The 13,933-nt window shown below is 57.6% G+C and overlaps 7 protein-coding genes across 7 annotated transcripts; 4 read left to right on the forward strand and 3 right to left on the reverse strand.

The window, feature by feature from the left end:
- Positions 1 to 145: 145 nt before the first annotated feature.
- On the forward strand, positions 146 to 1,294 carry SDRG_06221 (hypothetical protein). The gene is made up of 2 exons (XM_008611988.1): positions 146 to 519; positions 566 to 1,294. Exons 1-2 carry the CDS (start codon positions 152 to 154, stop codon positions 1,158 to 1,160), a joined length of 963 nt encoding a protein of 320 aa, XP_008610210.1. The 5' UTR covers positions 146 to 151; the 3' UTR covers positions 1,161 to 1,294.
- A 1,747-nt stretch (positions 1,295 to 3,041) lies between these two features.
- On the forward strand, positions 3,042 to 4,511 carry SDRG_06222 (hypothetical protein). Its single transcript, XM_008611989.1, has 2 exons — positions 3,042 to 3,814; positions 3,867 to 4,511. The coding sequence occupies exons 1-2, from the start codon at positions 3,360 to 3,362 to the stop codon at positions 4,450 to 4,452; spliced, it is 1,041 nt and encodes a 346-aa protein (XP_008610211.1). The 5' UTR covers positions 3,042 to 3,359; the 3' UTR covers positions 4,453 to 4,511.
- Positions 4,512 to 5,026: 515 nt separating this feature from the next.
- SDRG_06223 (hypothetical protein) lies at positions 5,027 to 5,884 on the forward strand (the record flags this gene model as incomplete). The annotated part of the gene is made up of 1 exon (XM_008611990.1): positions 5,027 to 5,884. The coding sequence occupies one exon, from the start codon at positions 5,027 to 5,029 to the stop codon at positions 5,882 to 5,884; it is 858 nt and encodes a 285-aa protein (XP_008610212.1).
- Positions 5,885 to 6,986: 1,102 nt separating this feature from the next.
- SDRG_06224 (hypothetical protein) lies at positions 6,987 to 8,063 on the reverse strand. The gene is made up of 2 exons (XM_008611991.1): positions 7,668 to 8,063; positions 6,987 to 7,618 (listed from the first exon to the last, which is right to left on the reverse strand). Exons 1-2 carry the CDS (start codon positions 8,033 to 8,035, stop codon positions 7,036 to 7,038), a joined length of 951 nt encoding a protein of 316 aa, XP_008610213.1. The 5' UTR covers positions 8,036 to 8,063; the 3' UTR covers positions 6,987 to 7,035.
- Positions 8,064 to 8,793: 730 nt separating this feature from the next.
- On the forward strand, positions 8,794 to 10,243 carry SDRG_06225 (hypothetical protein). Its single transcript, XM_008611992.1, has 5 exons — positions 8,794 to 9,077; positions 9,122 to 9,264; positions 9,315 to 9,752; positions 9,801 to 9,991; positions 10,044 to 10,243. The coding sequence occupies exons 1-5, from the start codon at positions 8,822 to 8,824 to the stop codon at positions 10,150 to 10,152; spliced, it is 1,137 nt and encodes a 378-aa protein (XP_008610214.1). The 5' UTR covers positions 8,794 to 8,821; the 3' UTR covers positions 10,153 to 10,243.
- On the reverse strand, positions 10,199 to 11,201 carry SDRG_06226 (hypothetical protein; the record flags this gene model as incomplete). The annotated part of the gene is made up of 2 exons (XM_008611993.1): positions 10,199 to 10,558; positions 10,605 to 11,201. The coding sequence occupies 2 exons, from the start codon at positions 11,199 to 11,201 to the stop codon at positions 10,199 to 10,201; spliced, it is 957 nt and encodes a 318-aa protein (XP_008610215.1).
- Positions 11,202 to 12,186: 985 nt separating this feature from the next.
- On the reverse strand, positions 12,187 to 13,779 carry SDRG_06227 (hypothetical protein; the record flags this gene model as incomplete). The annotated part of the gene is made up of 1 exon (XM_008611994.1): positions 12,187 to 13,779. The coding sequence occupies one exon, from the start codon at positions 13,777 to 13,779 to the stop codon at positions 12,187 to 12,189; it is 1,593 nt and encodes a 530-aa protein (XP_008610216.1).
- Positions 13,780 to 13,933: the final 154 nt, after the last annotated feature.

Below are 13,933 nucleotides of genomic sequence, written 5' to 3' on the forward strand. Positions count from 1 at the left end.
GTTCATAAATTGCGAAGACTCGAGGCGCAGAGAGCTCGGCATAGATGAGGTAAAGAGCATGCAAGGTGGCGGCGCGGCCTTGCGCCCGTGTCACAGACATGATTCTCTCTGCGAGATGCCATCCCACCTGTCATTTTCGAATTCGCCAAGGATGGTCCACGACGCGTCCATATACACGCCAGCATCGATCGCTGACATCTACAGCGACATCGTCCACGTCGCGCTGCCCAACGAGCTCACGATCGAATATGCACTCCACGGCGACAACGACGCGCCGGAGAAGGTCGTCCTCATCATGGGGCTCATGTCCGAGAAGGAGGGCTGGGCCCCGCTGATTGCGACGCTCCTCGAGCCCGGCACAGCGACCGCGCACCGGTATCAGTTCTTAACGTTTGACAACCGCGGCGTCGGCGGCACGGACAAGCCCGCCGAGTACTACTCGACGTCGCAGATGGCCGACGACGCGCTCTTGTTGATGAAGTACGTTGGGTGGTCCAAGGCCCACATCGTCGGCATCAGGTACAGAGTTCTTATTGGCATCGCCTTTGCTCACAAACGTCTCTAGCATGGGCGGCATGATTGCGCAGGAGGTCGCGTCGCGCGGCCCCGACCATGTCCAGTCGCTCGCACTGCTCGTGACGACGCCCGGCGGCGTGCACATGGCGCTGCCCCACACGCCGCAGCTGGGCGGCTTCTGGGAGCTCGCCAAGCTCCTCGTTGGCGCCGACGACCCGCTGCATACGATGCTCTACACCATGTACTCGGACGCGTTTCTCGAGACGACGGTCGATGGCAATGCGAATACGACGTACCGCGATCTCCTCTCGGCCTTCCACAAAGAACGCCTCGAACACACGCGCATCACGTCGTCGGGCAAGAAAGGACAGTACGCCGCATGCTTGAAGCACAGCATGAGTCCCCGCCGCCTCCGCGCGATCCGGGAAGCCGGCTTCCCGATCCTCGTCGTCGGCGCCGGCCAAGACCGGCTCTTGCACTTCCACAACACGGAGATCCTCTACGACCACCTGCAGGGCGAGCTCACGACCAAGCTCATCTACCAACAGTCCGGCCACGGCGTCCTCGTCCAAGAGCGCGTCGCGCTCGCCATGGCCCTCGACGCTCACTTTCGGAAAAACGTCCTCGTGTCGCAGTTGTTTTAAATCAAGTTGATATTTCATGACGTGGCGCGCCGCGGAATCGGTGTTATAGCTATGGCTTGAGTGAAAGCTTCTACAGTGCAGGCCAAAATGATAGGTTCAACCGTTTTTTAATGACAGCCGTTACAGTTTTCGATATTTGCTGGTGATTAAGGTGGCAATCGAAAGCTCTTGCCAAAAGCAATCGATTGCCACCGGAATTAGTGAAAAATGTTGAAAATTGGAGGAGAAATCACAAAAATGCGTTTTGGACCCTGGCCACAATGTTAGGTTCAAACTCCACTTGCCGCCATTTCACGACCTCTACTGACGACCGAAGGCGCGATATAGGCTAGATTTGATTCCTAGTGTATGTACGACATATAACATGCGCGTTTGGGTGACAATGGGCCGTGGAAAGCCTTCAAACTTGTACAAACAAGGGCTCTTGCCACCCATGGCTTCAGCCTACGACGTATCGTAGAGGAGATCGGCCAAGCGCAAAACGCCGTCTACCACTACCTCAAGGACCCCGAAAATTATGACAAGTGCTTTACGAAGGGCCGTCCGTGCATTCTGAAGCCACGAAATGAGCGTCGCTTGTGCCAGCCAGCGGCGCCTGGTGACTTCAGCTCCACGAAACTCGTGGACAACCTTAAGCTGCCCGTATCCAGGCTTATAGTGTCATAGATCCGTATGTCCTCTGGCATTTTCAAGTACGTCGAGATGAGCAGGCGCCTCGTTTGAAGCAGCGGAACAAGTATGGCCGAGTCCCTTGGGGCCAGAAAAAGGCCTATACAATAATGCTATATAAACTGTATGCGCCTTTTTTGCCAACGGCAAGACAGAGCTAGCGTTCCAGGACGACAACCAATGCGCCGACGGCTACGTCCAAACGTTGAAGAAGTACCTAGCGCCCTTCATGCGTCGCAAATTCCGACGTGGCGGCGCCTTCCAGCATGATAACGCCAGCATCAACACGGCCAGGGTGACCAAGCGTTTCGTTCAAGAGTCGAATTTGACCGTCATGGGTAGGCCAGCGCTCTCTCCCGACCTCAACTCCATCGAGAATGTGTGGGGGCTCCTTGCGCAACGCGTCTACGGCTTCGGCAAGCAGTACGACAGTGTTGACGACCTCAATACCGCCATTTTGGCCGCGTGGGAAGGACTCGACCCTGTATACCTCTCCAACCTTGTCGCCGGCATGAAGAAGCGTTGCCTTGATGTCTACAGGGCCAAAGGAGAGCCTATTGGCAAGTAAACGCTTTATTCAAGCTTCGATTCGCATCGTATTCACCATATTTCTGGCTTGAACCTAACCTTGTGTCCAGGGTCCAAAACGCATTTTTGTGATTTCTCCTCCAATTTTCAACATTTTTCACTAATTCCGGTGGCAATCGATTGCTTTTGGCAAGAGCTTTCGATTGCCACCTTAATCACCAGCAAATATCGAAAACTGTAACGGCTGTCATTAAAAAACGGTTGAACCTATCATTTTGGCCTGCACTGTATTGCAAAATGGCGCTACGCGTAGCATCATCCTGGAGGCGGATCATGGTCAAGACGGGGATGTGTCGAGCAGCTCTTGTCCCCAGCCGACTTGCCACTTGGGTAGGGTTTGCCAAAACGGGTCGAACCTTTGCTCCATGATCAAGGCCGACCGCATCAAGAGGGTTCTGAACGACCTGGTGTCGACAGCGACCCTCGACACTGCCGGTATCGTTGGCAGCATTCAAAGTACCGTGCAGGTGAGCGCCATCGTGGCCAGCAGCTTGATATGCTCACTGCGTAACCTTCGACAGCAAGTCCTTTGGTCGAGCTCATGACAAGACCGCTGCTTCTCGATCGCCTCAGCCATGGACCAACCGCTCAGTTTTCGATTCTAGTTGTCGCTGAAGAAAATGATATATACCTTCCGTGATTGCCGACAGCAACCTATAGCGTCCGCGACCACGATCAAAGCGCTGTTGCGACGGCTCTGGATCATTATGGTCTGCCCAGGCAAAGCCACATGCAATAGTTCAGACGGCGCACTGCAGTGGGTGTGTTGCACTAGCATCGCTGGTCTTGGCCCTCGCCCGTTGCGTGACGCGATAGCGTCGATCGGTCGCCCCGTGTCATCGACGCGCGTTCGTCATACGAGCCGTTGGTTGGCGTCAGTCGCTTGCCGTCGAGCTACTCGCTTCGGAAAAATAGGACCTACATTCTGTGTTGCAGATCCGCATGACATCACCGTTGCGAGACGCCGACGTGGTCATGGCCGAGGATGGATCCTGCAGTCGCAGTTTGCATTTCGCCGCCTTGAAGATGCTCGATGACGTGGCCGTCTACTCGCAAGCGACCGTGAAGGCGCTCTTCCAGGACATCCGCCACGTCGACTTGCCCAACGGGTTGCACATGGAGTACGCTGTCCACGGCGCCGGCGACGACGCGCCGCACAAGATCCTGCTCCTCATGGGCCTCATGGGCGAGAAGGAGACGTGGACGCCGCTGCTCGCGACGCTCCTCGACCAGTCGACGCACCACCACGCGCAGTACCAGATTGTGACGCTCGACAACCGTGGTGTTGGCGGCTCGGACAAGCCGTTCGTGCGCTACACGACCGCGCTCTTGGCAGACGACGCGCGGTTGCTTCTCGAGCACCTCGGCTGGACCCGCGTCCATGTCGTCGGCGTCAGGTACACCGATCCATCCTTGTTTGAGCATGCATCTCATCGTCATTGGGTGTAGCATGGGCGGCATGGTGGCGCAAGAGCTCGCGTACGCAGCGCCGCACCTCGTCCGGTCGCTCGCGCTCATCGTGTCGTCACCGGGGCACACGACGGGCGCGTTTCCCGGCATTGCGCAGTTTGCGACGTACCTGACGATGGCCAAGTTTGGCTTTGCGCGTACGATGCACGACATCGTCGACACGATGATGAGCACGCTCTATCCCAAGCACTACCTCGCGCAGACGACGTCGGACGGCCGCACGGTGCATGCGATGCTGCATCAGTACCACCTCGAGCTCCTCGACGGCGTCACGTTCAACTTGGCGGGCGTGCAGGGCCAGCACGCGGCGGTCTTTGGCCACAACATGAGTCCGGCGCGGCTTGAGGCCGTGCGCGCCCACGGGTTTCCGATGCTCATCGTCGGCGCCGCGCACGACTGGATTCTGCACCCGAAGAACGCCGACTACCTCTTTCTGCACCTCGAGGGTCCGCACACGCGCAAGGTCTTCTTCGAATCGTCGGGCCACTGCGTCCAAAACCAGATGCGCCGCGAGGTGGCCGCCGCGCTCCACGACCATTTTGCCGTCGAGCCTACCGCGCCGTGACGTGCCTTTTGTGGAAGAGTGCATTTTATAACGTCAATGTGATGGCGCTTGGAGCTACATGCTATGGTACCGCGTGTGTGGGTGTGTGGCTAAGAGGTTGAGAGGTACACGTCTGAACGCCGCTGGGTCTTGGTGTCGGTCCTCTCGCAGCGGCGGACATGATGGTGCATCCTCGATGTGAGCACAGCTTGCATGAAGAAGACGTTATGCTGAAACATGCGTCATAGCGTTGCAAAAGCTATAAAGGCTGAGAGAGTGATCCATCGGTTTCATGACGTGGCAGTCTCTCGTTGCATTGCATCGACGCGGTGCACGGCAAAGGTCCACAATAAGTATTGTTTCAAAGTGCGAGCTAGATCGTTGCTCGCAGTGGTATGTCTAGGTCAAAAGCCTGCTAAACAATCGCGGAAGGTTGATGGCGTCCATCCTGCGATAGCGCAAAAACCATGGCTATGAACTGTCGGGCTGTAAAGGCTGCGAGTAAAAGCTAGCATGCCCCGTCGCTTCACCAGGGAAAAACCTGCAAATCGCTTTTACGACGAGCGCAATGGCATCGCGACATTATCGAAACACCATGCTCTACAACAGCCAGCACATCCAAGACAAGGAGGCCAAGCGCCGCGCGCGCGAAGAACAGCTCTTCCGCGAGACCTACCCCGCTCTCTACGCCACCGAGCAGCGCCGCAAGGCCAAGCAAGCACGCACAGCAGCCAAGCCAGTGCCGAGCCCCAAGCCACAGCCCAAAAAGACACCAGTGACCCGGCCCACGGCCAAGACAACCAAGCTGGTGGCCAAGCCTACGCTTGCTCCCCACAAAAAGGCAGCCCCGGCTGCCACCACAACGCCAGCGCCAGTGCGCTCAACGGCGCCTGCTCCGAAGGCTGCAACGCTACTCGAGATTGCACTAGCCCGAATCACAGAGCTCACGACAAAGCTCGCTGTGGCTCAACGGACCATTGACGAGCAACACGCCACCATTGCACGTCTCCAACAAGCCACCGAACCTACGACGACGACCCTCGACGACGCAACAGACTGCATTCCAAGCACCTCGATGACATTGGCGCCAACACTTGTGGCTGATTCAGCCGCCGCGCAAGCTGACACCGACGCACAGAGCTCCGAAAGCAAGTCGCCAATGGCGATCATGCAGCAAGCGATTCTTCAGCAAGCACCGAGCCTCCACCGCATTCCTCGGACAGGCAACTTCCTGCACGCGCCGCCGCTGCTCTGGACACCAGACGAGCGTGTTGCAGCGATCGATACGCTGGTCCGCGCTATCACAGCGATCGAGACGGGGCAGCCGATGGTGCACGAGCCATACTTGGTCCTCGCACCTTGTCCTCCGGGGCGACTGGACGTGGCGCTCGAGTACGAAGAGACCTTGCTGCGCGGGTTGCTGGCGAGAGCCCACGAGTTGGGCTTATTGTAGCTAGAATACGTCGCAGTAGATAATAATGAAGTAGTCAATTTAACAAATAACAAAAGAAACATGATTTATACGACAAGCACCATATATATATATATATGAACACCAATCGTCGAGCAACGACAATACCATATATATATATACAGTATATGGTATTGTCGTTGCTCGACGATTGGTGTTCGAGCGTGATCACGGCGCCACGTCAATACAATGATCCAGTCATAAAATGGTTTATCAAATATCACGTTTGATTGGCTCATTTCTTCGCTTTTTGACCAATCCCGCGCGACAGTCTGTGCCATCGCCGGTCCTGAGGGCGACCGGTCGACCAACCCTCGTTTGAAAATGAAAGCGCCCCAGCTTGGTCGAGCGATAGAGGACACTATTTAGAGTACATAGGGCTATGCCGCGCCGGCGTTTGAGGTGTACAGCTAAAGTTATAAGCCAAAGTGTAGTAGATGCACTTACCACATATAGCCATATCTAACCACATTTAAAGTAGAATCCAATTTTCTGCGTTTGGAAGGCCTGTAAAGTCATATAGAATCGATGGTTGACGCGCATTGGCAAGGGAAAACTGTGCACCGATGTATAAATTTGTCATACCCTCGCTGGTGCCGAATGAAGCGGCTCAAGATGTCGGCGATCCGATCTTATTGATTTTCAGGGGGTTGCCTTCAAATAGCGTCATTTGCAGCGAATTCACATGCGTAGAGAACCTCTCACAGCGTGTGGAGCACCAAACATTGGTACATAAGGCCATCTCTGCATTTGGTCGCGCTATGGACACCCGAATGAAGCAGCATTAGATGTCGGCGATCGGAGCATATCGATTCTCAGAGGTTTTGGACCTGGCTGCCTCCTTGTCAGCGATTGCACATGGGTACCATGTGCTCTACAAGTAGTCCAAGTCCTCAACGCGTCTTGGTGGGTCGCGTCGCAGTCATTTGCTGCACTTGGTGCACAGCCCAGCCAATGCCAGAGAATGACACGGAGACTCTGTCTCTTGGATCATTTTGACTTTGGATTTTGCTCGGTCTTTCGCGGAATACCTCTTTAACATTTCGCAAATAGTCCAAGCGAATACACTAAGAGGCTACTAGAGTGACGATTGAAAGACATCATATTAGCTAGAAATTGGGTCAATGTCGTCGCTACAAGAGACTTCGCGTCTGGAAATGCGCATCGAGGGCCATTGCGATCTCGACGCGTTTCTCAATGTGGGCGCCATGGGCTGCGTCTTCGTAGATGATTTTGCGCGTCTTGGCGCCCTTGAGGAGACGTGCGAGGATGTCCGAGTTGTTGGGATGCAAGAGCCGGTCCAGCCGCGCGCCGATGATCAAGATCGGGAACCCGGCCTTGGCGATCGCTCGCAGCCGCGCCGCGCTCATGTGGTGCCGCAGCACCGCCGAGTACTGGCCGCACATACCTGTCGCTGTCGCCCGGCTGTGGGCGAGACGTTCCCAGTGGTAGTTGTACACGTGAGTGCCGTACGCGACACCTTCCGCATCCGTGCGGCTGAGGTATTCCTCCGTGTAGAGTACGTGTATCATTTTGGTTGCAATCTCGTGGCGCGAGGTTGAGAAGAGGTTCTTTGCGAGCTCCCAGTAGCCGCCGAGCTGCATCGGGCGGGGCGTCGCGCCTTGAACAAACCCGGGCGACGTCACAATGAGCCCGAGCGACTTGACGCGCTCAGGCGCCGCCGACGCAAGCTCCTGCGAGATCATGCCGCCCATGCTACCCACCGACGCTTGGTGACACAGTGCAATGGAGCGCTAGCGCTTACCTCATGCCCACGATGTGGGCGTGGTGCCATCCGAGGTGGTCGAGCAGCTGCAGAGCGTCGTTCGCGAGCATCGACGTCGTGTACAGCCCCGACGGGTGGTCCGTGCCGCCGACGCCACGGTTGTCAAACGTCACGAACTGATACCGACGCGCCGACGGCGAGCTCGGGTCCAGGAGCGTCGCGATCAACGGCAGCCACGCTTCCTTCTCGGCCATGAGGCCCATGATGAGAAGGACCTTCTCGGCGGCGTCGTCGGCGCCATGGACCGCGTACTCGACCTTGAGCCCGTTCTGCAGCGTCGCGTGGCGCACGTCCGCGTACATGGCGATCGTCGCCGCCGGGCGGAAGAGCTCGACGTCCGTGGGCATGGCTGGATTGCGCTATGCGGCAAATAACCAAACGCGCCATGCCGTTGCAGTATCCGTGCTGGAAGGTGCACTGTCGTGCCCCGGGGCACAAAGGCTAGACACACGCAACTGTCATCAAGCAAACGCGCACGACCTGGAAGTATGCGCCGAGCACGACCGTAAGGGCAGCGAGATGCCCATGGCGTTTCTATTGTCCATACGCACACGGCTTTATAGCTGTTCGCAATGGAGGTCGCTCAAGGAACCCGTCCGATTGGCGCAAGAGACCTGAGCAGTGCGATGTTGTGCGACCGACTCTTCATGGACCACGGGCGCATGGATACGACTAGAGTGACGACAACACCCGTCATCTACGGCGCGCGACGACTCGTGCCATCAACAGACGCATGCAAAAACGCGTCTCTGGGCTCGGAAGGATAACCCTACCCGCGATTCGAGCTCGGCGTCCTTGGCGTCTGGACGAGAGGTATTGCGTCCGCCAAAAAGCTTGGCACCGAAACCTGGTACAAGGATAGCCCTTGTGTTGCTGCAGAGAACCAAGACGTATACAGCGTCCTCTATGTCTTTTGCATTGGTTGGTCATGACGGCCCCTAACATCCTATGGAACAGGGGACCGAAAAGCCAACGTCGCGGGCGAAATCGAGGTACGGAGCGCACACATCTTTAGAGCGGGAAAGGACCATAGAATCCTAGCGTTTGGTCGTCAATCAAAGGACGTTCTACACCAATACACTCCCTAATGCATATATATTGTTGAGATTCATCCACCTAAAAATACCCGACGCATGCCGGTCAAGCAGGTCAAGGTCGGCGCCCGCCTCGTGCAAGAGATGACTGTGTACGTGAGCACGTGCCAAGAGTCGCGCACCGACAAGTTTACGACGCGCGTCTCCAAGCTCGCGACGATCGAGACGCTCCAGGCGTTCCTCGTCGAGCAGTGGCGCATCGCCAAGCACAAGCTCGCGACCGTTCCGATCTCGGAGCACATTTTCAGCTTTCAAGGACGCATCCTGCGTCACGACGCCCACCTCGACATTTACTGTACAACCAAGTCCACACAGTACAAGACAATAATGTTCACGTAGACGTTGGGAACGGTGACACGATCTTTCTGCGTCTGCCGGGCCACGGCCCCGTGACGACACCGTGGGCCATGTCCACGAGCGAGCTCCGGGAAGCACTTCAAGACCGGCGCGCGTACCGTCCAAATCTGCTGCCCGAGCAGCTCGTACGCCGTCGCCTTTGATAAGAGAGATGGCTATGGATGGTTGGCGTTAGATGTACCAGCTCCAGCACCTTTTACAGCGCGAGAGTCGACTGGAACGGCTTCAGAAAGCCACCAAACGTGGCGCCACAGAGGACGTCAAGCGCATCACACAAGAGCTGCGCGAGCTCGACGCGGAAGAAGCGGCGCGCGCAATCGCAACGAGCTCGGCGCTGCCATCGCGCCCGGCGTCCATCAAATGGCCGCACCCGCCGAGTCTCCGGCGCACGGTCTTCTTCTCGCTCTCGGCGCTCGAGCGCAGCTACCAGTCGATCCCACGGGACGTGTTTGAGCCGGGTATTTTCCTCCTGGACGCGCGCCGGGACTGGGTCTTTGCCAAACACAGTAGCCTCCAGAAACAACTATTCGACTACAAGTACATGGCGTACGAGAAGGACTTTTTGGACATGGTCGTCTTCAAGGAAGAGGCCAACCTCGTCTTTTGGTTCCAAGTATATTTCGACTACACGAGCCGACTAACTAACTATAGTTTGTGGTAGCCCGAGCACAGTCTCGCAGCGCTCTCGACGTTCGTCTCCAATCTTGTCGACCCGTCGACGATGCGCAAGTATGAGCCGTTGATGCTGGAAGTGCCTAAGTGGCTCACGCTCGGCGGTCACAACGGCTGGGAAGGCAAGCCGCGCCGCGACGGTCGAAAGGTTCAAGCCCACCTCAAACCAGTTTTTACGGCGTACTTTCAAATCTGGTATCGATTGCAATCTGGTCATGTGCACTACATCTAGGAGCATCCAGCGCATTGTGACCAACTTGGAGTCCGAGAGCTTTGATGTGATCGCGATCAAGGAGATGCTTGTGCAGGCCAACCCGAGCCTCCTCTTTGCCAGCGACTAGAAAAAGGATTGACTAATTAGCAAGAAAACAGGTAGTCGAAGAGTCGCTAGGCTGAGAGGACGACGACGCGGAGCGCGGCAGTGACGCAGACGAGCACCACAAGCACGCACACGTCATCAAAGAGCTTTTTGCCCATGCGAAGAATGTCACGGAGCATCGGCACCTGGCTGAGCACCATCTTCATGATCATGCCCGAGTCGTCGGCTTCGTGGTCGCCTGTCACGGGGACACCCACGATGCTGCGGGCGACCTTGAAGAGCACAGAGAAGAGGAGGCGAATCGCGACGGGGAAGAGCATGAGCGGCGGGTGCGAAAACGACGGCAGGAACCAGCTCGAGGACGCTGGCGCAACGCTGTCACCACGAGCCAGCGACGCTTGGATGTGGTCGAGGATCGTCACGTCCATCTAGCATGCAACATGAGGGATTGGAGAAGTACATAGTAACAAGTACCTGGTCGCGCTCGAGCTGCTGCTTGACCGACTCAATCGGGATGCCCTGCGCGAGGAGCGCCTGGACGGCGGCGTACTGTGGGTTAGAGAGCACCGACGCGGTGAGGCCTTCGAGGTCCAGCGTCAGCCCGACGACGATCGCGGCAATGAGAATCACGAGGAGCGCGCCCGTTTGCTCCATCTTGAACATGGTCACGTCGCGCGAGTAGTTGGACTTGGCCGTGTCTGCGGTGCGCGTCGGCGCCTGGACGGCCGTGGTCGTCGGCGTGGTCGAGGTCGTTGCCGCCGTCGCTGGCGTCTCGGGTTCATTTTCCTTCTCGACATTACCAAGGCGCTCGGCGACCTTTTCTTGCTGCTTGGCCTTTCGCAGCGCAGCGTCGCGGCGGCGCTGGGCGGGGTCCACGCGCACGGAGGGCATCACGAGCTCCTTGGTCGCCGCCTCTTCGTTCTCGAGCTCCTTCGCCATCTCTTCGAGCGTGTCATGGGCTGGGTCCTTGGCGGGCGCGAGCGACCCCGTCTGCCCCGTCACGTACTTGAGACGCTTCTCTTGGCTTGCGAGGATGCGGGCGCGGCGCTGGGCTCGGGCGTCGTCGGCCATTGTCGGCTTTGTGGACGTCGGGATTATGACCAATCACAGCGCTGGGCAGCCGCAACAAAATGGCTAAACCCACCGCACTTGAGCCCCCAGTGGACGGCTGCACGGTGACGTTTTCGACATGACCGCCATGAACGCAGAGCACAATGTACAGAATGCAGTCTATATACCTAATCGCGCCTGTGCGATGAAGGGTAGCGCGGTCGAGACCGGTGGCAAGGTTCAAAGTGGCGTGATTTTAGCTGCAGAGAGAAGTCATGGTGGCACTGCTCCTTGCACTTTGAAGCCGCGTGGCATGCACCCTAGGGCAGAATCCGCATTGTGTCCAGATCTAGTCTCGCGCATCACGCATGGCCAATGGTTCTGGAACGGTCCCGGCAGTGTCGACCACAAGAATGCTCGGCCGAACGATCAACCACACTCCTTGCCACTTCAACCGCGCCGATCCCGAGGTAGCACGGCAAATTGGTTCTGTGAAATGGTGCGTCACCAACTGCGGAGTAATGACCGTGCCTGGCTATACGATAGCTTACCCGTGCCAGATGCGGCGAGCACCGTAGTAGCTCTCACGTCAACCTTCCACGTCAGCCAAAGCTTTTCTTGGCGACCGCTTTGCATCTGATCAAACGCACGACCCTCGTACTACCGTCGTCTCGCTTCTGGGTCGTTCGTCTGGGTTGGTACCAGATCCAAGCTTCTGCCCAGCAACTCAGATACAACACAATCCGAGAACGAAACCCAGATTGCATTGAGATTACGGCAAACTGAGCTGGCTAACGGCAGTGTCGGCGCAGTCATCTACAAAGAGAATACGAGATGAGATGAGTGAGCGACAAAGATTGAGAGGGGTTGGCAGCAGCACGGCGCGACGAAGATGCGCGTCCAAGATGCGAGCGCATCGGACGGGTCGCAGAAGACGGCGCGTGCTGCTGCCAAGGTTAAATAGTCGTGTTGTTTTTGTGGGTTTCTTCTACTGTACGGGACTGGCTCACGCAAGGTCGAGCATCGCATCGAAGCGATCGTCTGAGAGGGACTGGATCTGTTTGTTCCAGTGGAGCTTGGCGTTGTCGTGCAGCGCCGACGAGACCATGTCGAGCAACGTCTTGTCGCGCGACAAGAAGAGGTGCTGCAGCTGCATGTCGTCGCAGAGGCCGCCGGCCTCGCGCGCCACGAGCACATGTGGCGACAAAATGCAGAGGCGGATGCGGTTGAACGCATCGAAGACCGCCTTGGGAAAATGCTCGAGGTACACATTGGCCGACGCCAGTTGCACGAGCTGCACCGCGAGGAGGCGGAGGAAGAGCAGCTGCCGCGACGTGCACCGGGCAGGCCACCGCCGCAGCAAGCAGCCCAAGAGAAAGTCGAGGCTGTGGTGCGGCGACGCCTTGGTCAGCGCCGTCAAGGTCGACACAAGGGCCTTGACGGTGGGGTTGGACCCGAGGTTGGCGCTGCCCGAGAAGGACGAGTCGCCAGGGTACTTGTCGTTGGGCGAGACCGTCGAGAGCGACCACGATCGGCAAAACATCGACAGCGACCGCTTGGCGCTTTCGTAGACCGCCACGTCATCGTCGCTCGAGGCAAGGCCGTCGTCTTCCATATCGTCAAACATGGTTTCCTGGCTTTGCACCGAGAGGTCGTGCTGGAAGCGGACGAGGTGGCCGAGGAGATTGACGATGCCCTCCATCGAGAGGCCTGAGGGCGACGATGCTTGGAGGTTGTAGAGCTCAATGCCGACAGCTTCGATTGCGTTGAGAATGTCAAAGCGCAGACCCGGCACCGTGTCGTAGATGGCGAGCAGGATGTCGGTGTGCGCGGCGATCGCACGCGCGTCTTTGATCTTCATGAACTCGTACGTGATGTGCTGGACAAGGCTTGCGTTGATGTACATTTGAACCAGCTTGGTTGCCGGTGTGAACGGCGCGGGCAGCTCCGTCTCTTCCGTGTGCAGCTGGAGGAGCCGCGCCGAGAGGTGCTGCTGGAAAGCGACAAGGTCCATGGTTTGACCGGGCTTGCCGGGCGAGCGCGACACGACGAGGTTGCGGTTGAGCTCCGAGAGAACGTCGATGCGCGGGAGGAGCGCAGTCATGAGCTCGAGCATGAGCTGCTCCCAGGCCATCTCGCGGAGCATCTGCGACGTCGTGAGCGGCTTGGTCTTGAGCGACTTCTTGTGCAACTTCTTCGACTTGCGGCCGAGCGAGCCGAACGAGCCGTAGTCGCTGCTCGGGCTCGGCGACATGCTGCATGGCGACCCGCCGAGCTCAAACTCTTGCGGCGTGAGCACCTGGCCCTTGTCGTTGAAGAGCTTGGCGCACTCAAAAATCGTAATGTTGCGGCGCTTCTCGTCCGGCGACGAGGCCTCGGCAGCGTGTAGCTTGGGCACGTCGACGGCGAAGAAGTCCTTCTTGAGCACATGCGGTTTGGGCTCGCGTCTCTTCTCCTTAGGCGAGATGGTCGCGAACGAGTGCGCCGTGAGCGGGTGTGTCGGGACGTTCATCGCGCTCTTCTTCTTGGCGACGGCCTTCATGCGCAGCTTGCGCATGTTCTTCTGCATGAGGAAGTCCAGGTCCGCTTCCGCGTCCATGGAGCGGGCTTCGTCAGTGCGAGGGGTCATCGAGGTCGGATGTCGATGCAGGAAGAGATGCTGGGATCTTCGCTGGCAGGCGTGGTGAAAATGAAAAATGAAAATTTGCGCAAAAAACCGTGCCGCAACTCTCTTGGAGTTTGTATACCACACG

The sequence above is a fragment of the Saprolegnia diclina genome (assembly GCF_000281045.1).
Source record: "Saprolegnia diclina VS20 unplaced genomic scaffold supercont1.17, whole genome shotgun sequence".
Lineage (NCBI taxonomy): Eukaryota > Oomycota > Saprolegniomycetes > Saprolegniales > Saprolegniaceae > Saprolegnia > Saprolegnia diclina.